This window comes from Plectropomus leopardus, chromosome 11, assembly GCF_026936395.1.
Source record: "Plectropomus leopardus strain MGB_pleo_1.0 chromosome 11, ASM2693639v1, whole genome shotgun sequence".
Classification (NCBI taxonomy): domain Eukaryota; kingdom Metazoa; phylum Chordata; class Actinopteri; order Perciformes; family Serranidae; genus Plectropomus; species Plectropomus leopardus.
In genome coordinates this window covers 36,479,816-36,504,864 of record NC_142186.1, presented here as the reverse complement: position 1 = coordinate 36,504,864, position 25,049 = coordinate 36,479,816, and the positions used below count along the sequence as shown (strand labels likewise).

General features: G+C 39.8%; 2 protein-coding genes across 2 annotated transcripts; both read right to left on the bottom strand.

Annotated features, from left to right (window-relative positions):
* Positions 1-1,632: 1,632 nt before the first annotated feature.
* LOC121946327 (metaxin-1-like) lies at positions 1,633-15,736 on the bottom strand. Its single transcript, XM_042490846.2, has 8 exons — positions 15,587-15,736; positions 9,743-9,812; positions 8,909-8,988; positions 5,272-5,364; positions 5,004-5,186; positions 3,177-3,253; positions 2,690-2,847; positions 1,633-2,188 (listed from the first exon to the last, which is right to left on the bottom strand). The coding sequence occupies exons 1-8, from the start codon at positions 15,665-15,667 to the stop codon at positions 1,953-1,955; spliced, it is 978 nt and encodes a 325-aa protein (XP_042346780.1). The 5' UTR covers positions 15,668-15,736; the 3' UTR covers positions 1,633-1,952.
* Positions 15,737-17,778: 2,042 nt separating this feature from the next.
* LOC121946015 (sialoadhesin-like) lies at positions 17,779-25,019 on the bottom strand. The gene is made up of 7 exons (XM_042490417.2): positions 24,818-25,019; positions 22,809-23,171; positions 21,447-21,731; positions 20,381-20,474; positions 20,109-20,169; positions 19,077-19,180; positions 17,779-18,496 (listed from the first exon to the last, which is right to left on the bottom strand). Exons 1-7 carry the CDS (start codon positions 24,867-24,869, stop codon positions 18,430-18,432), a joined length of 1,026 nt encoding a protein of 341 aa, XP_042346351.2. The 5' UTR covers positions 24,870-25,019; the 3' UTR covers positions 17,779-18,429.
* Between the last annotated feature and the right edge of the window lie 30 nt (positions 25,020-25,049).

Here is a 25,049-nt window from a genome sequence, read left to right as displayed (position 1 = left end):
AGACTCATGATGTCAGGAGTTGATTAACCCCCTACTGTACCTGACCACCGCCCCCAAAGACTAAAACCTCCGCAGAGCTCGCTGCCGAACAGCTTCCAGCGTCGGGTTTCATGTGTTTTTGTTAATGTGATAACTGTGGTGACAAAAACAAGCTTACAGAAGTGAGATTGGGACCAGATCCTTGACTAGAAGCATCAATCTGCCTGGGGAGAGTTAAAGAGCAGATCCCCCCTCCCTCCTTTACCACCACTGAGGGGCCCTTGAGCGAGGCCCTTAACCCCAGCTGGGGCCCCCAAGGGCAGTCTGCTACGCCATGATTACCTAAACTGTGCAAAGAGGCGTCCCAGATCCTGCATGTGGTGTCTTTAACCCGAGGTTTCCCAAACGCCCCACATGCTTTTAAGTTTCACAACACCCTGTGCTTATTTTAGTTCCCTTCAGTTCCCAAAGACCTGCATTCATTTTAGTTCCCAAATGTCCCACAATCATTTCCCAAATAGCCAACATTCATTTTAGTTCCCAGGCCCTAACTTATTTTAGTTCCCCAATGCCCCATAATCATTTTAGTTGTGCAACGCCCCACACTCATTTAGTTCCAAAACCCCTCACACTCATTTCAGTCTTTGGCTCATTTGATTTCCCATCAATCCTTTACTCGTTTTAGTTCCCAAACTCCCTGCAATTTTTGAAGCTGCCAAACTATCTGTCTTTGTCTAAGTCCCCCCACCCCAATGTCCTGTACTCATTTTAGTTCCCAAACATCCAAATAGCCCACATTCATTTTAGTTCATACATGGCCTGCACCTATTTTAGTTCCCAAATGATCATTTTAGTTGTGCAGCACCCCACATTCATTTTAGTTCCAAAATGCCCCATAATTATTTTTTTTCTTGATCACCCTTATTCATTGGTTGTAGTTCCCCAACTCTCTATACTCATTTTAGCATCCCTTCACCATGTACTTGTTTTAGTTCCCCAACACTCTATACTCGTTTTAGCATCCCTTCACCGTGTACTTGTTTTAGTTCCCAACACGCTATACTAATTATAATTGCTGAGCCCCCCACGCATATTTCAGTTCCTGGCCACAAATAATTATTTTAGTTCCCTAAAGCCCCACAATCGATTTAGTTCACTTAAGTTGTACTCATGTTAGAACCCTGACACATAATTATTTTAGCTCCTCAACGTCCCACTGACATTTAAGTTCCCAACTGCCATAAACTCAGTTTAGCGCCCCACAACCCCACTGTAATTTTAGTTCCCCAGAATTCCCTGCACTAATTTCATTTCCCTAACATAATGTGATCACTTCAGTCACCCAACAGCCCTTTCTCATTTTAGTTCCCAAACAGCCCACAATAACTTAAGACCACTAACTCCCATACTCGTTTCAGATTTTTTTTTACCATCATCCATCTATGCATTTATCTACACAGATACATATTTCTGTCTACAGTTTATATATATATATATATATATATATATATATATATATATATATATATATATATATATATATATATTTAGACATATAGAAATATAGATACATATCTATACTACGCTGATTAGATAATTTAGGATTAGGGAGCATCTTCAATAAAAAAATTTTTTAAAAAAGTAAAAACAACCCTAAATCAAAATGTATTTATTCTTAAGGAAAAGGCCAATCCATGTTTTTCTTCGAGGAGCAGTTTAAAAAAAATTAAACAAAAATCTAACTCACATAAAATATCCAGGTAATTATTTTTTAATTAATTTCTGTACATAAATCATCAACGTCCACTTCCTGTCCACTGAAAGGCTCCTGGACGTGCTGATGATTTTTTTTTTGTTTGTTTTATAATACTGACACTTTTCTTTTGTGACAGTAAAACTCTTTAAGTGAGATACGATTAATTTACTTCTACCCATAAAGTCCCATGGTGCCTCTGATCGGACGCCGCACCTCCTCAGCCGTCTCCCTCGTCCTCATCCTGGGATCCGATGGGCTGCAGGTCGGGCGGCTCCTCCAGCGCCTCCCGCTGGATGTGTTGGATGGACACGATGCCGGTCAGCAGGGCGTAGCTCAGCATGGCGCCCAGCGCCACCAGAGCCGACAGCAGCTGCTTCCTGCGCTTGTTAGGGACGTGATCGAAGTCTCCGCCTTCAGACTGAGGCTGAGAGGACGTCTTCTGACTGCTGCTCTCTGAAAGACAACATGGAGGACGTCAGCAAGATGTTGACTCTAAATAAATACAATACACTTCAGCTGCTTACGGGATTCATTTAAAATCATAAATGAGACAAAATTTAAGACAAAAAAAGCCTAAAAGTATGCTTTTTTTTTTTAGAAAAGCTGCCAAGAATTCAAGGATCTCTGGCTGGCACATTAAAAAACAGCCTGATAAATCCTGGATTTTATTACGATTTACGATCTTTGTTGGTTAACGTCTTTGCATAGTCTCACAAGCTGTTGCACGTACAGTGTGTGCACGCCCTAATGTTCGTCATCCCTGTCTACAAACTGAAAGGCTCTGTAAACACCACATGAGCTCACTAATCTCTTCACACGGTTTGCCTCCTTCACACAAACAGTGAGACAATCTGTTGATACGATGTCATTCGCTGATGTCAAATAAACCTTGCGGCGATACACCGTGACAACATGCTGAAGTTCGCTGATCGGCAGTCAGGTGTGCGGCCTCACCTCGGCCGTCTCGGGGGAAGTAGAGCAGCAGGATGTTGCTGCAGAAGTTGCTCAGGTTGTCCAGAGACTTCAGATGCTGCTGCAGTTTCCCGTTGGGCAGTTTGGACTTCAGGATGGGCGCCAAGTGACCGAACACGTAGGCGTCCAGAGACGAAGGCCTGCAGGGTCACAGCGGGTTTAGTTTTACTTTGTTTCGTGGTCTAAATCATAAGTCACACTTTTTTACAGCAAAGCCAGCAAATCTCAAAAATGTTTTTTGACTAGATATCTTAAATAATTAAGTTCAGAATCAAATGAAACCTCAAATTTCATCCAAAAAGCCTCTTTGGTTCTGAGTTAACCTGTCAGATGAGCGGTCAAACAGTCCAGCTGCCTGCAGATATTCTGCTGGGTGACTGTGAACCTTCAAAAGCTTTTAGATTTCATCTTGTGATTATCCCCACAGGTAGAGACCACCTGACCTCTTCTGCAGTCTGGATAAACTTACGAGTCCCCAAAGAAGAACTTGTGTGAGCCGAGTCGCTGGGATAGCAGGTTCATACACTCTGCAGCATCACGGTACAACTGAAAAATAAAAAACACATTTCAATGATTCAAAAAGGAGATATATTACATACAGAGGTGTAACAATACGCAGGAGTCAGAGTGAGTTCAGAGGAATCAGACAAAAAGAAACACTAAACGTGCAGCATTCAGAAAAACAGCCAGAAACGTGTTTTTGCGAAACATTATGATGTTAGAGTACAGTTGACCTTTGACCTTTTGGATATAAAATCCATTTTCCATCACAGTCATATTTGTGCGAAATTTTGTCAAAATCAGGGTATAAACTCTTGAGTTACGGTGAAAACATTTTTTGGAGGTCACAGTGACCTTTGACCTGTTAAAACCTCATCAGTTCTTGATTGAGTCCAAGTGGACGTTTGTGCGAAATTTGAGGACAGTCCCCCAAAGTGTTTCTGAGATATCATGTTCAAGAGAAGGGGACGAATGCGAGGTCATATTGACCTTTGACCACCAACATGTAAACAGTTTATTTGGGGGCCAGGTGGACGTTTGTGCCACATATTTGAGGAAATACCAGCAAAGCATTACTGAGAAATTGTGTTCACAATAACGAGTCACAGTGACCTTTGAACACCAAAACATAATCAGCTCATCCGGGAGTCCGATGATGTTTGTGCCAAATTTGAGGAATTTCCCTCATGGTGTTCTTGATTCATTGCGTTCATGAGAATGTGACAAACGAGGTCACAGTGACCGTAACCTCTCACCCGTAAAAATGAATCAGTTTATGTCATATTCAGTGAACGTTTGCCCCAAATATAAAGAAATACCCTCAATGAGTTACTGAGATATTGTGTTTACGAGATGGAGACAGGCACAAGGTCACATTGACCTTTGACCACTAAGAGCTAATCAGTTCATCTTCAAGTCCAAAGGGACATTTGTGCCAAATTTGAGGTGTTCCTGAGATATCACTGTCAAGAGAATAGAAGGACAAATGGAAAACCCAAAAACGTAATGCTTCCAGCCACAGCTATCATCGACGTGGTGGCGTAAAAACACTTTAGTGGAAACAGTCCTTTATTTTGGGGACAGTTTGTCACAGACCAAACGTTGGTGTGGTATATTGTTCACCATCGTCATCATCATTTATCACAAGAGAAAAGTCCCCAAATAAGATAATGAAACAGAAAGAGTCCTCCGAGAGCTTCAGTCTGTGATTCAGTACTTGTTGAACGGACCGCTTCACTGACATCATCCATCACTGTTTCCTTGAACTCATTTAGTTTCACAGCTTGAAGTTTTTATGTTTTTACTGAGTTCAAAGTGTCAGAAATCAGTTCGGCATGGACGAGAAGCTTTCAGAAAATACGTCAGAGTCAACTTGACTCATTCTTCATTCCTGTAAATTTTTCATGCTGACAGAACAAATTGTTCTTTAACCACCTTCGTCTGACCTCTGACCTGTTTCCACACTTCGTTCCATAACTGCAGTTTTCCTACAGAAACGTTTTTCCTTTCACTGTAAATTCGTTCCAAACCACTTCAAGGAGCCTGAACACATGGAAACATGGAGATCACCGTACGAGCTGGAAAAAAGCTGAGCTGCTGCACGTTGATGATGTTACTGCAGCAGATTAAAGTCACATTGTTTCCGTCTCCAGAAACTCAGACAAACACAAAGAACAAGTGCTTCCCAGACACGACTTTTCACTAGAACAGTTTCGGCACTTTAATGTTTCTCAGGATAAATACCGAGACTTTTAAAAACACACATCAGAGGTGAACTTTCGTGTCTTGTCCTCACCTCCTTCTCAAGCTCCTCTCCAGACTCCAGACTCTCGTCTCCTCGCAGCAGCCGCAGTTTTTCCAGCTGACTGCGCTGCATCCTCCCCGGCAGGAAGAAGTTCAGAGGGAAGGGCATGTGCTCTGCGTACCACCGGCGAGTCACGTCCACGTAGTTCTTCGGCTCGATCCAAAACGTGTAGATCTGCGACGGACAAAATCTATCCTCAACACGGAGCAGCAGAGTTTCTGTTTCTGTTAATAAGTTCACGCTTCGTGTTTTTTCTCACCAGAGCAGGTTTGAGTTTCTCCTCCAGCAGAGAGATGAAGGCCAGGCTGTCCGCTCCCTCCTTGGCCGACAGATCGTAGTCTGCATTGTATTTCTGAAAAACACACACCAGATCCCAAACTCACCACAGAACCTGGAGAGCACAGCAGACCTGCTGCTCGGCTGTCACGTGCTGCAGCAGGTGAACTTGTGTTAAAGGTAAAATGCTTCTGAGCTGACAGAGAAACCAGAGTGAACGTCACAAGACCAAATCTCAAATGAGTGTCTCTGCTGAAGAACGGGGGCTTCGTTTCACAAAAACTGAGTTAGTTCATCAAGGTTAGCAGATTTCAGTCAGTATGTTTATATGATGTTACAAAAAGTCGAATTATTGTGTTAGTCCGACTAAAACTGGACTTTCAAAATACTTGTGAACATGTTAGTCCCACTGAAATTGGACTACATTGAATTTCTCAAAATTTGACTAAAACACCCAGATAATTCGATTGGAGGTCGAGCTATTCCGACATGTAAACACCTCAGACTCGGACTGTCGGACATGTCCGCGCTGCATCGGGACGTCGGACATGTCCGCGCTGCATCGGGACGTCGGACATGTCCGCGCTGCATCGGGACGTCGGACATGTCCGCGCTGGCTGGCTGTTCGTGTTGTCTGTCAAAACATGGCTGGAATATATCATCTCATATTTCAATCGAGGAAAAGTTATTTCACGATTTATATCGTTGTAGTTTTATCGTCCAGCTCCAACTTGGAGGAGTCGGACATACTTTTGTCAATAAATGGATTCTCCCGCGGTGCTCGGATACTGGAACAAGGACAATAGTCCACTTAAATGACCTGATCGAGGTGTAAACGCAGCTCCACTATGTTAATGTACTGAGTGATGTTGCTGAAAGGATGCAGTAAGTTCAATATCAGTGCATCCTGGAGACAAACCTAACATTTTCCTTGATAATACTACATTGTGAACATTAAAGCCATGATGAAATCCTTGGTGTCAGGGACTTTTTTTGAAAAGTATTTCTCATGTCTCACGTAACTGCAAATTGAAAAGGTGGATGGAAACGCACCTCGAGACACACACACAAAAAAACTGACATGGTGACCAAAGCCACAAGTATTCATCCTCTGAGGAGCAGGACTCTGGTCTGTTATTAAGGTTTTCACTGAATAAAAGTGAAAATGAATCAAATATTTAAGTGGGAGTTGACTGGGTGTTTGAATGGAAAAGAAGAAACCTCCGAAACATAAGAAGTGTCAAGTGTGACTGAAGTGAAAAATGGGAGTTAAATGTGAAGCCAGCAGTTTTCTCCTCTGAGCTTCTTCAGCAGCTCTCCTGGCGTTGTGGTTTCTGACCAACCTACCGCAGCGCGGAGGCACCGATCATGCTGGGTAATGTGTTCCAGCTGCCGGTTAGCTGCTGAACGCCGGCCGAGGCTCAGAGATGAAGGAAAACTGCAGCTGAAGGTCATCGAGAAAAGACAGCGTGTTACAGATTCATCTCTCACACCTTGTCTCTTCTTTGATGGATGCAGGAGAGATTTCCGGGGGGAAACATAAGAAGCTGAACAGGTCCTTTGGACGGACATGAAGACGCAGGTTCAACAGAAAGATTCTTTGAAAGCATGTAACTGGATACAATCCGTCCTCTCGTCAGTTACTCAGTTTAACGGGACAGACGTCTCCAGAGAGTCCTGATGTTTCCACAGTTTCATGGCGTCTTTCGGTTGCTGGGAAACTACATCGTTGTTGCACTTAGACTTCGCATCACGTTACTGGAATTTTCATGTGGTTTTTTTCACTCAAAACGATCATCTTACGGTCATTACGAGCAGCACTGACGTCAGCTCTTTGGATCGTTTCTTCGTCTACACCGTTGCTTCTCGCTGCAAGTATCCAGCGACGCACCAGTTTGACGTCATTGTTTCATAGTACAAAGCAGTCAAAAACAAACGCGCCGGCATCGATAAGCTCTCAGGAAAACAATCTTAACGGCTCAAACAATTAGGAAGCCGTTCTTCATTCCCATCCCTGCGTAAATGATGTGTTGTTCCAACACAAAAAGTAATAAAAAGGTGGTGAGGTTTTAAAAAAGAGTTGGTAAAGATCATATCTGTGTTGTATTTCTGGATAGTATTTATTTGATGTCATGTTTATTTCTTTTCAAAAGTGGTGATTGTGTGGAGATATGTATTTATGATGATGTTTTACTTTGCATTGTGTTGTATTTAAATCTAAGTATATTTTTTTCTTTTCTTAAGGTGAGGTCCTTAGAAAAGCCCACTGTGGGTTTCCACCTAACCTGCACATGTAAACTGTTTCATTTCTCCTTTCTCTGTTTGTCTTTGTTGTATATTAATGTGCAAATAAACTAAAACTAACTGAACCTACAAATATGAAGTTAATATCTACTGCTGCTGACATTGCCACTTTTACTGGGAACGGCCATGTGCTGAGCTCCAGAGAGGTGGCGATGAGAGCAGGCGGGTGGGCGTCAGATGTGCGCAGACAAAAATGCAGACACTTCACCGGCAGCATCGAAGTAACATCAGAAACACAAGTTCTCTCTCAGAGGTTTCTGTGACATGAGAAATACTTTCAAAACGTGTGACGTCATGCGATACCACACTGATTAGGTTTAGTGCATCCCTTCAGATTTTAATGTGTCAGGGACGCAGACCGTGTACCGTGCAACATTACTGGATGGGCAAAATAATACACACCAAAATACTGTGTGCAAAAAGGGAAGGGTACGGGATACTTTCTGAAGCTATTGTACTCAGTATTTATACTGCGTGTAACATATCGTCACGTGCATCAGAGCCGAGCAGAGAACAGCTCTGCAGAGGAGCAGCAGTTCAGTTTCCAGCTGAGCTTTATGAGAACTATCAGCTCTGCAGGAATGTGTCTCTGGCTGCAGCTTCCTGTTGTTAAAAGAGTCGTTCCAGTCGGCTGCAGAGCTCGCTCACACACACACACACGCACGCACACACACACACACACACACACACACACACACACACACACACACACACACACACACACACACACACTCACACGCACTCACTCACTCTCACACACGCACGCACGCACACACGCACTCACTCACTCACTAACTCTCACACACACGCGCACACACACACACACACACTCACGCACACACACACACACTCACACGCACACACACACACACTCGCACACACACACACACACACACACACACACACGCACTCACACGCACACACACACACACTCGCACGCACACACACACACTCACGCACACACACACACACACGCACGCACACGCATGCACACGCACACGCACACAGACACACACACTGACTAAGAGCGCGCTCATGTGTGACATCATTCCTGCAGGTCGGAAACATGACGTCACCAGTCTGAATTTTGTCAGTTTGATTTTCAATCACAGAAAATTGTGAAATATATTAATTTAAGATTTTTGCAGTTTATCAGTTTATAATTAATATTCTGGAAGGTTTTTTATTGTTTGTTTTGTCGCGGTCCGTTAGCTACGTCTGATTGGTCGACTCATCTCCTGCCGGTGACGCATTTATAAACTTGAATTCAATTTTCCAAATTTATGTATGATGCATGCTGGGAGGGAGGTGGTTACCTGTTTTCTGAGGTGTATGATGATGTCAGAGGGCCTGGACAGAGTCTCTTTCTGATTGGTCCTCAGAGTAGGAAGTGATCCTGTGAGAGACGAAATAGATGACGTGTTTTTGGAGGCCAACCAGGAAGTTAGCGTCACACTGGTTTTCTCGTCAAAAAACTTCTGGGATTTCTGAATTGGATTTGTGATTATCGCCAAAAAATAAGCTCTGTGGCGAACACGAGTTTCTGAGACTTGCACGTTTTGTTCAGCGTGATAATCTCCACAGATGAACTCCACTTTTGTGTGTTTTGAAGCCTAAATTAAATCTCCAGAAGCAAAAAAAAAAAGCAAAAACGTCACCACTACAAACACGGTGAAAACACGACCGAAAAATATTATAAACAGATAAATCTACAAGTTTGAGACCGACTCTGTAAAGGCGGACACGTGGACACGTTTCTGTGTCCACTGAGAGGACGTCTCACGTCCCCGACAAACACTGTGGTCCCATTCAGCCACTTGTTAGCAACCGGCTTTTTTAATACGAGTAAAACCTTAAAAGTTCAAAAATCGTGTTTAGGCGGACGTCTTTCATGTTGCAGAACAAATCGTCTAAACATACTCAGCCTGCGTTAACCACGGACCTTATTTAAGACATTTCACCGAAAACCCACTGGAAAAAACCCAGAGACTTTGAGACGAGGGAACCGGACGTGCTAAAAGGCTAACGGACTTCAGCGTTTAGGGACTCATTACTTCATCGCTCCGTAAACAACACGAACAACGAGAGTTTCTTCTTCAGGTGTTTCTGAGTGAAAGTAAACCTGAATGTGTCTGGAAATGAAGTCTCACCGCTGGGACTCCTCCAGGGGTTGGAGATCTTTTTGAGTTTGAGAGGAGCTCCTGCAAACTGAGCGTAGGCCTGCAGAGAGACAGGGACAGGGACAGGGACAGGGACAGGGACAGGGACAGGGACAGGGACAGGGACAGGGACAGGGACAACGCGTCAACTTCAACTACTTTATTTCAATGAATTTATATATTGCTGGTTCGTTTAATCTATAACACGACATCATCGTTCGTTGGTTGATTAATTGTACATTATTAATCTGAGTCTGTAAAATAAATAAAGCTGTCAGATAAATTTAGTGCAGTAAAAAGACAAATATCTGCCTCTAAGATGTTGTGCAGCAGAAGTATAAAGAAGCATAAAATGGAAATACTAATAATGCTTAAAAGAGGGAAGTGTAACGCGTTCATCCATGCATGCTGTTCTTTGTTCGAAATAGAAAAGTACATTCATTTTTCACTAGTAGAAAACTACTACAAAGAGCAGAGTATAACGTGTGTGCTAAATACTGTATGAAGTGTAAATCTTGGAATAAATGAGTGAATGTTGGAACGACTCAGTCAGAAAATAAAAGCTTCATTCTGAGTCCAGAAACTCGTTCAGCTTTTACAACCCGGAAAAATGAGGAAGAATTTCCTCATAAATCTGCAGCCGTGAAGACGTTTGTTCCACACACACACACACACACACACACACACACACACACACACACACACACAGCTGACTGAGTGTGTATGTGTGTGTGTGTGATAAAGTAAACTGAATGAACACATCTGCTACTGAAGAGTTTGTAATTATCTGTTATATTGATGTTCCTCCTGTTTCTGCCAACATTAACTATTTTAACAGAGATATAAACAATATAATTTAGACATCAAATGTATTCATCAGACTGATTATTTATTTGTTACATTAAATTATACGAGCAACAACTCTAGTGAAAGTACATCCCATTTCCACATCACACATTGTTTTTTTTGCTGCTGACAGTCTGGGATATGTCAGTGATCAGCAGCTACATTGACTGTGACAGGTCACCTGGTGGAAATAGCATGTATTTCCTCCATATGCCAAATATGGTCAAAATGACCTCATCAGGTGGAAAATAGTCAAAATGACAAATTCAGAGTCAAAAGCCCAGAATGACACCCAGAAATAATACAAGTCCTGTTTTTCTGCTCTGATGGCTGTGGGATCAAAAATGTCAGTTTGAATGGGTTTCAATGGAGCATTTTTGGACCTGAACAGTCTGAATGTAACTATTTAGTTTCCACAGTGTATTTTAGTGAAGAACGGGAAGTGCATAAAAAGCGCCAAACAGTTCCTAACGGTTCATTTAAATACAAAAACAAAAAAAAACTATAAACATACCAATACGCACTGCAATTTTTTTTCATAAAAGCTAGAGTGAAATCAGGAATTTCAGGCTGCAACAATCCCAAAAACAGGCGGCAGAATGGCGGAGCGGCTAACTAAGACGTCCTCTGTGAGTCTCTCATCAGAAGGAGCTTTCAAGCCTCCACAGCTGAATAACGTGTGAGACGCGATTTATGAGCTGAATATGAATAAACACTGAGACGGTTTCCTTGCGCGTGAATGAATGTTTTCAGTCAGACACTGAAACGTTTCCTTGGCGTTGGCAGACGGAGAGCTGCTGTTATGTAACAGGTCCAGACTCCGTCCGTCCAGCTGTGAGAGGCTAATAATAACTCAGTTTAACACACTTCCTGCTGGACTCAACAACAACAACAGCTGAAGGAAAAGCTCCCCTCGTCATCCTCCACCTGTCCGTCTGAGAGAGGAGCAGCTCTCAGCTCACCTGCCTGAACACCTGGAGCCCCGCCTCCTCTCAGAGTTTCTCCAATTAACACGGATTCGTTAGATTTGTTTTATGAATAATTATGACTCGGACGTTTCAGCGAGTGAAGATCTAATTTAGGAATCTTCACGGCCGACGCATGGTTATCAGGTTTCAGAGGGTTAACCCTTTAAAACCTGGAGTGACATCACTTTGCTTGTGCTGCTTTTCAGACGTCGTGTTCAAATATTTTTCAAACTGTTAAAGAATCATTATAACATTTAAAGCACTTTTTTCAAGTTTTGCCGAGTCTTGTTTCCATTTTTTAAGCTTCCCATCTCTTTCTTCCTTAAAAAAAAAATCAAAAAATTTCAGGTCATTTTTATTTGTAATTTTTACTAACTTCTTGCTAAAAACATGGGAAAAGGACAAGTGCAACTTTGTGAGAAATGTGCTGTAAATTGTAAGAAATTAAATTTGGAAAAAATATTTTTAAAAAGCTGGGAAAGAAAAACAAAAAGGGAAAAAAACAGTGAGGAATAAAACTATATTTACAATTATCATAATTATATTTTTATGTATGTATAATTATGTTACAGGATTGTAGATTTTTAATGTTTTTTGCCACCTTTTAAAACATTTTTTAAACAAATTTTCAGTTAATTTTCTTGCACATTTTTGGGTCATTTCTTCTTTGGTTGCTCATTGCTTCCGTGTGTTTTCTTCCCGTGTTTTTGACAAAAATCCAGATTCTGATTCTCAGATTTCAGCGAGTTTATTTTCAACACAGTGAAGCTCAAACTTCAACAAACGAAAAAACAAACCCCTGAATTTGAAGGACGCACCACGGAGACGTTTCCAGACCAGCAGCAGACTGAGGTTCCTGCGGCGCTTTGGAAAACCTGTCGGTGTGATTCCCAGCAGGCGGTGACAGTTTTCCAACCGCTGCATCATTACCCAGAGTGCTCTGCTGCTCTGCGCTCAGATCTCCGTCCAACACAAACATGTTTCAATCAGGTTTAATGACTCGGCGGAGCACTGCGCCCTCAGCGCGGGCTGCAGGCTGCATCGCCGCAGCCTCAGGACCACTTCGGCCCGTCTGCAGCAGAGCATTGTGGGTGGTAACGACGACCAGCGGCTCCACTTAAAGGACCAAACCGCTGTTTTTCTGACATATATGTTAATTAAAAACATGTAAATCTGCTTTAACCCTTTAAAACCTGCACAAAGTGGTTTGGTTTCTGTGAAAAACACGGGAAGAAGGCAGTGAACAACAAGAGAAAAAAACAAAACAAAAATTAACTAGAAATTAGTCAAAATTACCTGAACATCTGTTTTTAAAAAAATAATAAAAAAAATCACAATTTAACTTTTCTAGACTGGTTGAAAAAATAAAGAAAGAAAAAGAAAGTTGAAAAAAGACAGACAGAGACAGAAAGAGACAGACAGAGAGACAGACAGAGACAGAGACAGACAGAGAGACAGAGACAGACAGAGACAGACAGACAGACAGACAGAGAGACAGACAGACAGAGAGACAGACACAGAGACAGAGAGACAGACACAGAGACAGAGAGACAGAGAGAGAGAGACAGAGACAGAGACAGAGAGACAGAGACAGAGAGACAGAGAGAGAGACAGAGAGACAGGGACAGAGAGACAGACAGAGAGACAGACAGACAGACAGAGAGACAGACAGACAGAGAGACAGGGACAGAGAGACAGAGACAGAGACAGAGACAGAGAGACAGCCAGACAGAGAGACAGACAGACAGAGGGAGAGACAGACAGACAGAGCGAGAGAGACAGAGACAGAGAGACAGAGACAGAGAGACAGAGAGAGAGACAGAGAGACAGGGACAGAGAGACAGACAGAGAGACAGACAGACAGACAGAGAGACAGACAGACAGAGAGACAGGGACAGAGAGACAGAGACAGAGACAGAGACAGAGAGACAGACAGACAGAGAGACAGACAGACAGAGGGAGAGACAGGGACAGGGACAGAGAGACAGACAGACAGTGGTGCCATCTGATGGTCGTGTGCAGAATTACACTCTCCACATTTAATCTGATTTAAAGATCTAATAAAATAAACTAAAGCTGCAGAGATTTATTGATCAACATAAAACGATTTGGCAACTATTTGGATCATCAAATTATCATTTTAGTGATTCTTTTTTTTTTACTTTTTCTGGTTTCACGCTTCTTAAATGTGTCTTTGTGATGCCTTTCTTTGTCACAGTGCAATGAAGTGAATAATTTTGGATTTTTGAACTTTTGTTTGGATAAAAAATTCTGGGAAATTACGCAGAAGGACACGTTTTCTATTTTATGACAATTTACTGACCAAATAAAATGATTGTGAAATCATAGGCAGATTAATCAATCGTGAAATTATTTGTTAGTTCACAGCCCTAAAATAAACTTTGTAAAGACAAAGAGACAACAGAAACAAACTAAAGAGGACAAACCTCGTCAGTCCTCTGAGACAAAGCTGAAGTCAAAAGATGTGCAGTTTTATTTCTGGATTTAACCTTTAAATGCGCAGACACATTAATGAAAATGAGTTAAACGCTGTATTCTAATGCGTCCAGGATAAAAAAAAAAAAACAAGATTTCATTATTTTTCTTTTTTTTTTTTTTTTTGAAAATGTGACCTTTAGTTTCTAAATGACAAAACATAAGTATAGATTATTGTGGATTTTATTCATTTTCTGGCCATTTTTTCCTGCGGGATACATACACTGAATGTCTAATTATTAACAAAAACATAAAAAAATCCCCAAAAAACAATTCTATAAAATAAAATTACCCAAAATATAATAAACGTAAAAAAACAACCACAGGTACGTCACGGCCATCAGCTTTGTTCACATCTTAGATTTTAATACCAATGAAGAGTTTTTTTGTTTTTTTAATGTTGGTATGAAGTCAAATGATCTGACTAGTTAACCCCTTCAGTGTTTTTCATTATTATTAAGTTCACCCACCTAACGGCCCTCCTACCAAAATAACTGAATCCTTCAGGAAACAGAAAACTTTTAATGAGGAAAATATGAACGAGAATATTGCTTTTCTTTACATTTTATGTTTTTCTGTTGCGTATTTATTAGTGTGAAGAGTTTATAAACGGCACCAGGTCAGAAAAAAAGATCAGTATTGAGCATTAACATGAAAATTCATGATATTTTCACATTTTTACAAGATTATTTAATTTTATAACATCTTTGTAAACTTTAAAAAACGATAGAATAAGAGAATTGTCTGTGTTAATATGAATATATCTTATGAAAAACTTGAAAAAAAATCTTGTAATGACAATAAATTACAACAATAAAATGTTGGAGGAAATGAACGAAAACCAGATAAAAAATGTCGTTCTGAAAATAAAACGTGAAAAACCTGAAAAAAAATCTTGTTATGAAGAGAAATGCCTTCATTTTCTTTTTATTATTTTTTTAGGAAGGAATTCTCATAATAACATAAAAATGTCATGAAAAACGCAAAAAAAAAATCTTTTTTATATCAAGAAACTTTTCTGTTTTTTTGTTTCTGTGAGTCGGTTTCAGTGAAAAACTGTTTGAAGCTGCTTTGAAGTTAGAAATGTACGAGTTTTGGTTGTAAATTGGGTAAATCACACGTTTACATTAACACACTGGCCCATAAATGTAAACATACATAGACGCATGTGCATCTGATTAATCGATCAGGTCGATCGGCTCTGGTTACGTTTTGCACGTTGCTTGTGACATCATCACATCACCGAGGACGTCGCATTTAAAAGTCTCAAAATCAACTAAAACAGATCATTATCAGGTTAATCGATACAAAGACACACTGACCGACCACCCTCACATTAACGACGTCACTCAGTTTAACCGTTAAAGCGGTTTCTGTCGGTTAACCGTTAGCCTGTCGCTCAATGAGCCGTTAGCATGCTAACGCTAGCAGCAGTTATCGCGTGATTTAACGCGTGTTGCTGCGTGTGAATGAGACCCTCGGACTGCGGGTGAACCGGCCCGGTCCGGGGTAAACGGAGACTCACCAGAACCACCAGACAGTCGGTGCTGACGGACGGGAGACCCCAGTCTCCTTCCCAGCAAAACAACTCGTCGGGCGCCGCCATCTTCAACCGGAACCGTGACCCCTGACACCGGAAGTGGAAGTCGAGTCCTTTCACGTATTTTATTTATTTATTCACTTTTATTTCTTTAAGTAGGACAGTTACTTTTACTGAAGGAAAAGTATCAATAAAAAACGTCTAAAACGCACCAAAAAATACACCAAGTACACACTTCATTCAGTTGTAAATATAGCTATTCAGTTTGTACACAACATAATTATAACAATGACCAAAATTTACATATTAAAATACAAACTATTACCTCAGGTATGATGATGCAATCATACGAAATCAGACAGGTTTAAATACATAAATACCTTATTAGTTATTCAGTTGTAAAATTTGCAAAATGTAATAATTTGGCTAAATTTTATTACATATTTTATATATTCTTTTTTTTCTGAAAGTGGTCCATGAGGGCAATAACTTTTAATATATTGTTTTCTGAATATGAAATTTAGCTAAAATAATGAGAAAATTAATAATATACTGTTCATTATTGGAAAAAAAGATTTATAAATATTTTAAATCCTTTGATATGTTAAAAACGACAACAACAGTTTTTCTTTAAGTGCTCATGTACACTCTATTTTTTAAAGTATTGCACATGCTACGAAAAAAGAAACTTCATAACCGTCACATCTCAGACCGCTTGATTTTTTATTATTAGCATTTTATTGTACATTTACTTTCAGTACTTTTAGTCACAAAATTACTTTTGATATCCGGCAATATTCTACTTTAACTTCCACCAGAATTATTTTCTGATATAAAAACTTTTTATCTGATAAAATGAGAAGACTTTTATTTAAGTGTGGCTTTCAGGTACTGATTCAAACCAGTAAAAACACTGATTCAATCAGTTTTACCTTTAAAAAATCCAACGATGCAAACACGTGAATGTCCATATCTACAGCAAGTGTGTGGTTTGTCCATTCTGGGCCACTGTAGAAACATGTGTTGCAACCTTATAATAACCCTAACCCAACCTGATAAAACATCCATGGGTGCAACATGTCAGTCTCCGCAGATGAGGACCAACGCCCTATGTAGACGTAATTATTCTTTTTATGGAGATGTGATCAAAATTTGAACTACGTCTGAATCAAAACAAAGAGCCCTGAAAACACACTGAGTTCAAATAACACGACACACTGACTGCAGATATCTGACTAACCTCGTATTTTATCTTGTTTGTGTGCAAAAAGTAACTTAAGTTATCAGATAAATGGAGATCGGTTAAAAATACAATCTAACAAAGTAGAAACTGAAAGTGGCATCAAATAAAAATACTTTTGTTAAGTACAGCTACCTCAGAGTGTTACTTCAGTACTTGAGTAAATCAGCTGTTTTCGACCAATGATTCTGCACCTCGATTGAATTTATAGTAAAAAAAACATATTAAACAGTCAGTTATACAGTGAGTTACAGTTACAAACGCCCTCGTGTTGTATAAGGTCATGATGTGTGTGTGTGTGTGTGTGTGTGTGCGCGCGTTTGTCTGCAGGGCTGCATCCTGAGTCATGACGTCCCTCAGGACATGAGACATTTTCAGTCTGCCCCCCCCCCCACACACACACACACACATGCAAGACTGCACTTCTGTATTATGGTCCTCTTGTGTTTTATGTTGGGACATTTAAACCGTGATTACGTTATGTGTAACTGTGTCATAAAAACTTTCTATTTTATTTTTTATGTGGTGTGTCTTCAGTGTGTCGTCAGTATCAGTCTGAATGTTTTGAAACAAACTTTCACTTCCCTATTTTCTGCGTCTTAAGTGTTAGATTTTGAGTCGAGCTGCGTTTCTCCTTTTTTTTTTCTCAACTGTTTACTTTTGATAAGAAAATCGGTCTCATAGTGAAGCAATTTTTACCGTGAGGACGAAACAAAGGTGAAAAACAGATGAAAACCATTTCCAGTGACAGAAGTTTTTGTCTTGTAATGCAGCCCAAAAAAACCCCAAACTTTTTTAACCCTGTGGTGAGTGTGTGTGTGTGTGTGTGCGTGTGTGTGTGTGTGTGTGTGTGTGTGTGTGTGTGTGTGTGTAATTATGTTTACAGTCACAGTTCAAACCCGGTCACAGCTGGTTAGATCCACACAGACTGATAATATGATATTATTCATTTATTTATTTCGTAAACACTGACACCAAAGGAACCTGCTGTGTGTCTTTGTTGCTACATATTTATAAAAAATTAGAAAATGTACAATGGGAAAGACATTTACACACAAACTACCCTATAAAGATATTTTGGGATCTTCAGCTCAGCTTTGTATGATCTGAATAATATTATCTGTATAAATATTACAGTCACATTGTCGTGTGTGTGTGTGTGTGTGTGTGTGTGTGTGCGTGTGTGTAATTAAATGAACATAGTCACAGTTCAAACCCGTCTCAGCTGGTCAGATTCACATGCATGACAGATAATATCTAATTATTTATTTAGTTATTTCATTATCTAAGTACACTGACTCCAAAGGAACCTCCTGCGTTTTTATTTTTTTAAAACTACGATCACAAACTAACAATACTGACATCAACCTACAAAGCTCATTAAGATATTTTGGGATTTTCAGCTCGGCTTTAGATGTTTCTAAAATAACATTATGGTTATCATTTTTAACTGACGGTCACACTGTTGAAGTTCGTCAGCTGAACGTACGGCAGCAAACCTCCAGGCTGCTGAAGTCTCGACAGGTGCCGCTGTGACGTCGCACCATCGCGTCGACGGTTTCCGGTCGTCCTGTGAGCGTGAACGACTTCAGCCTCTGCTGGCGACCGAGCTGTAGATGACGCCGACTTCCGCCTCCTCTGCCTCCTCCACTGGCCTAAAAATAAATCAGTAAAAAGCAGAAGAGTCAGTGGACACGTTGTGTCGTCTGAGAGAGTGGGAGGAAAGCCTCCTGCTTTACAATCAGTAAATTAACCCTTTGAAACCTGAGCATTCTGGGTGGATTTCTTTCAAGAGTATGGGGAGAAAATGCAGTGAGCTACATAGAGAGAAATTACTCAAAAATAAAAAGAAATTCGTAAAAAAACAACCCAACAAACAGGAACATTACCCAAAAATTAGCTAAATAAATAAATAAAGTACAGGAAAAAAAATAGAATAAAAAAAGGAAATCATTTGACCCCCCACCCCCGAGCTTAAATATAATAATTCTGTAACATAATTTAAAAAGACAATTATGAAATTTCTTTCCATTGGTGAAGCATATCTTGCCAGGGTACCGAGTGCCTTTTTTTTGCAAATGTGTGTCGAACATTTCGGGGTTGTATTCACACGGTTCAGTGCAGTTTCTGTAAGTTTGTTTGCATAAAAGTTTCAGCTGAAAAAAACTCTTCCTCCTGAGTCATAACTCAGTGAAATGTGAACAGAATAAAGACAGACCTGTCTAACGTACGTACCTGGCCTGCTTCTTGTGTTGGAACTGGACGGCGGCGTAGCTCACGTCCTCCGCAGGCTCCTCCTCAGCCGGCCCCAGGATGTTACTGTAGACGTTATCAGGATGCTGAACGGAAACCACAGACAAGAAGAGATAAGGAAAGAAAGAAACATCTGTTTTTTGCTCTGCATCAACAAAGCTCAATAAATAATGCATTTACTGAGTGAAATAATTGATGTCCACGGGCTGCTGTCATGCACAGTTTGTATGTATATCTGCAAAAACACCAAAAATGCACACAAACAACATAAAACATTAGACACTTCATTTATTATTGTAGATGTACTAAAAACGCTCAGACTGACTGCTGTGTAGAAACAAAATGAAGCACTAAATTTAAACATTAAGAGGAGATAAAAAGTCTAAACCAAAAATTAGGATGAGATGAAACAGACGGCGAGTTTCCATTAACCCTCGAATTGCGGGAATGGGAATTGTGGATCCAAAATGCAACTCCTGGAAACACCTCAATTTTGGGAAATCTCCCATATATTGCAAAAAAAGGTATTTCAGGTGATTACAAAATTACCTAAAATTAGCAAAAAACAAACAAAAAGAAAACAGGAAATGACCAGAAAAGGTGCTAAATAAAAACATTTTTTTCCTGTAACCTAATTTTTTATACCAGAATATAAATACAGTTTCCTTGATATTTTTCCCCAGTTATTTGGTCATTTTCTAATGATTCTCTCTCTCTCTTGTTTATTACTATTATTACTATTATTATTATCATTATTATTATAGATAATTTTCAGGTCATTTTCTTGTCACCTTTTATTTACTTTTTTTCAATTTGCAATTTGCAGGACATTTCATGCCAATTTTTGCTTTTTCTCCATTTTTTGTGTTGAATCTGACTGATTTGCTCATGCTTCAGTGGAGGGTATCTCAGCACCGCACAAAAAAAACAAAAAAAAAAACAACGTGTAATGCAAACAAAGAGTGTAATGCATTATGAACAGAGATTAGCTGTCTCCTCCCATCAGTAACTCACCTTTTGGTCCAGGTCACCGCCCACAGCTGACTGCTGCTGATCTGCTGCTGCTGCTCGCTTCCTGCAAATACAGCAACAAAATTCAACGATAAAGCAGAAGTTCAGCGTGTTTTTAGCATCAAAAGCAAAACAGAGAAAGCAAACTTTGGGTCATACATACAAAATACAATGACGCTTCCAAACAGTAATACAATGTACTGGTGCAATGGAATAATTGATAAATGAGACTGCATTTGTGATAAACAAACACAAGAACAGATTTATTAAAATACCTTTTGATGATGCAGATGACCACGATGACAATGAGGACAACCAGCAGGACGCCCAACACTAAACCAGCTATCACAGACGGGCTAACACCTGCTTCTGAAAAACACAGAAGACGGTCGGGAGATGAGACATCAACACTTATTATGCACCGTCACCAAATCACAACAGTCTCCTGCAGACACCTGAACATCACACTGACTAAACACTGTCCGGACTTTTCTCTGTAAGATCTTCAAAATGAGACGACGTCCACAGGTTTGCTAAACATGAAGTAATGTTAAAGACAGGAATTGTACATTTAAAGTGAATTTAATCAATTAAAAAAAAAGATCTGTAATGGAAACCGACCTAGCAATGACAGAATTTTCTTCATCTCTGCAGTGGTGAACTCTGCACATCCTTACAATTTTGTCCAAGCCCCACAACTTTACCTAAAGTTTGACTATATAAAATCTAATTTCACTGTAGAGCTGGACACAGCGTATTGATCCACTCAACCTCTCTCTCCAATTATCATAAGGCTGGTTCTACGCCTGTGACAATCATAAAATGGTATTTGGGACAGCCCCTATTAGCATGTGAACATAGCGGAGCATTTAGCAACTAAAGAGCCAAATATTTCCCTCAGGAGCTGGTGGAGACCAAAAACAGAGCTCCTTAGTGGATGTGAGGGTCTAAGGTCAGAGGCGTGTTGTGCTGTAAAGCCCTCTGGGGCAAATTGTGATTTGTGATAATGGGCTTTATAAATAAAATTGATTTGACTCGACTAAAAAGTTCAACATCGCCTTCAGTCTGATATGATGCACGTGAGCTCTTTAAAAGTTGTTCTGTTGCAAACTAAACAAACGGATCATTGCAGTTTTCTGTCAGACAATCATTGTGTTGAGCTATCGGCATTACAAAAATGATTGGACGCGACCTCCCTGATTCTGTTTGTCCCAAAGGAGGGAATATCTCTGCGAAATGAATTAAAAATGCGTTTGTTTGTGTGGACTGAGATTTCTTCAGCGTGTTTCTGGTCTCAGGACCTTCTACAGAAGTTATCAAATAAACACGGAAGAAACAAACCTTCAAACCTTTCAGGCTCTTTCTCAGCCTCCACACGCAGGTGAAACGGCTTAGAGCGTGTGCTGACGTTGCTCTTCAAACCACAGGTGTATTTCCCAGAATCCTTTCCAGTCAGAGGGCCGAGCTGGAGGGCGGGGCCAGTCTCTAAGAGGGTGTGGTCATCTCTGAACCAGGCGACCTCCAGCTGGTTGAAAGTGCATACTGCAGTGCATTGCAGCATGACATTTTCCCCTATTTTAAACTCTCTGTCGTTGCTGGAGCTGCGTATCGTCATTGGAGTCAGATCTAAAATACATTTAAAATGTTAGTTTTCATTTACTTTCAGATTTAACATATTTTATTTTAATCAGAATATTATTTCAATCGAGTCATAGCTGATGATCCCATGTTTTTTTTTCTGCATTTAGCAGCTGCAAGACAAATACTGTGACAGCATTAATAATAGATCTAATGTCAATATTTAACCCTTTGAAACCTGAGCAAATTGGCTTCATTTCTTTCAAAAATGCTGTAAAGAAGGAAATGTGCAATGAAGAGATTACCTGAAAATAAGTCCTGCAAAAAAAAAAAAAAAAATCAAAACAAACTTCAAAAGGAACAAGGCAACCAACAAGGTTGGAAAAATGCCCCAAAATATAATAATTCTGCAAATTAATTTCAAATATGTAATTATGATAATTATAGATATAGTTTTCCTGATAACTTTTTTCTCTTAGACATTTTCCCCTGGCTTTTTTTTTTTTTTTTTTTTAAAAACAGTCTCCAAAATCTACTAATTTCTTGCAATTTGTGGAACATTTCTAACCAAGTTGCTCATTGAATTTTTCTCCCATGTTTTTGAAAGAAACTGCACCGATCATACATGTGAAAGGCGTCTGAGCAGCACAAGAAAAGTGATGTCGATCTACATTTTAAAGGTTTAATGTAAGAATTTCTTAAAAAGTAACAACCGTTTCTCAGTGCCGTTTAGTAGCCCGGTGTAGCAACACATTACCACAAATTAAGGCCTGTCTCAGTTAGAGGCTCGGTGTGGTTACCATGGTTACCATGCAGTTCATTTCTGTATATGTTTTTTGGATATATAAAACCGGGTTGTTGGCGACCTGCTGGAGGTAATATCAGTTAGCTGCTTAGACTATGTATACAATATACTATATATGTTTGAACTGTTGTCAACATGGACACACGGTTAGTTTAACAGGATTCTCCACAGTTCAACCATTCAGTTAATTTTACTGAAACCCTCGGCACTAAAGAAGGCGGTATTACGGGCATAGTAAAGAAGAGAGGCGCAAAAAAAGAGATTAGTAGGACAATAAACAAACATCAGAAATTTGAAAAGAGATCTGATTGCACACATACCGACCATGACATTCACTCCTAGTTGGCCAGTAAAAGTTGCTGAACTGTGATCAGTTTCCACTCTGAAGCGATAAGTTCCTTTGTCGCTGTCTTGAATATCTGTGATCTGTAAAGTGCAGTTTCCTGTCTTGTCTCCCAGGTATCTGAAACGAGGGTTGTTGTTGTTGTTGATTGATTCACTGTCGTACACAGACGGAGTGGTGCCCTGACAAATCTCATGGTTCTTGCACCAGACGACTCTGTAAATCACAATTTTTATTCCACCAGCGAACTTCAGTGTTTTGAAGGTGCAGGAGAGCGTGACAGTCGAGCCTTTCATGGCACAAACAGGAGGTGGATAGTTCACAATTTGACCCACTGCACCTGCGGACAAACATTGTAGAAAATGAAAAACAGAAGTCAGTGTCTGATTCTCTCTTTGTAATACGAGGTCTAGATAAAAACTAGAAAATAGACAAAAAGAGGGTTTCAGCTGTGCAATGAAATGAGTCAAATTTGTGGTAGTTTAAGGTTGATTTGATGATTGAATTGCAGGGTGCTGCACAACTCACAGGGAGTGGCTGAATTCATGTGAATCGTGAAACTCTGGAGGGACTGAAAAACAAATATGTGGAAAACAAAGATCTTTCTGAAACCGCTCATTGCAGACGGCCCATGCAAAAACGCAAATGTCCCATCTGGAGCCAGTGTTTGGTTTGTCCCGTTTGGGCTGCTGTAGAAACATGGCGACACCTCATTTAAAAGTAATGATTATACACTAAAGACAACTTACTTACCACTACTCACTAATTATCACATCATTCTCCATTTCTGCCAATATATCCCCTTAATCCACCACACGGGACCTTTGAATGCGCTCATCATTTACAGCATTTTACGCTCCATCACTGGGTGAGTATGACTCTTCAAAAATACATTGTGACATGACCAACTTTATCCATGATGCTCAGAAACCAGCGTGGCTCAACTTCCCCACAGATCAAACCTCCCTGCTCTGTCCTGCTTAAAACATCAAACATAAAAGCATTTATTTGATATTTCTCAGAGGGTTATTATTGATCCATTTATTATTGGACACTTACTATTCATATAAAATGTGAAAGAAGCTTTTTAGTCTTGTGTTTTACTTATTTTTACACACGACAAAGTTTATTCAAACTGATTAAAAGCAAGAAAATAGAGGAAACGGAAATAAGTTAAAAAAAAATTCACCCAATGAGACAACAAACAAAAAAGCCCTCTTTAAAACCTTAGTTTGATTCCTTTCAAAAAGACGGGCAAAAGGCTATGAGGCAACACATGGCCCAAAAATTGGTCAGAAATTAATAAAATAAGAACAAAAAAGGTAGAAAACAAACAACAAAACAAGCAAGAAAATGACCTAACAATGTGCTTAAAATAGTATTTATTTTATATATTTTATGATAGTCTTTCTGTAATATAATGTAAATATAAAATTATTATAATTACATGATTTATGTAATTTTTTTTAAATGATTTTTTCATTATCCATCCTCTTTTTAAAAACTGATTTCTAGGTAATTTCCCTGCCACCCTTTACTGTTTTCTTGCATTTTGTAGAACATTTCTTGCCAAGTTGGCCATTGCCTTTTTTCTCATGTTTTAAAAAAAAATTTTTTTTAAAAATCAAGCCAAGGTCTGCTCAGGTTTCAAAGGGTCATATAGCTTGTTAAAAGCGTCTATCTGCATTTCAAGGGGTTAAATACAGACTTTACTGGTGCAAGTACCTCAGAGTTGTACTTGAAAAGTTACTCTCCATAACAGACAAGTAACTCAACAGAAGATTAAATTTGTCTGTGGGAGACAGGACTGAGGGCAGATATAAAAGTTCTGTTACAGTTTTTGTTGATGAATTTTGACCAAAAATCAGAAAAAATGAAGACAAGCTGTGAATCATTTCCCAGTTTTCACCGACAGAAGACACAGAATTAAAAATAGCAATAAAAAAGAAGAAAACCAACGACAGATTCATGAGACTTCAGTCTTACCTGCCAGAAGGAACACGAAGCCCCAGAGAATATTTTTGTCCCAAACTGCCATCCTTAGTTTTCTTCTTAGGATTGGACTTCAAATACGTCTGCTGTCTGAAAAATGAGCAGAGCGTAAAGTCACTGACTGACAGACTGAAAAATTGTGAAACAAATCAGGAAACATCTTTGGTCACTTTCTGACTTCCTCCTTTCTTTCTTTTTCCGAGAACTCTTCTCTACCCGGCCTCAT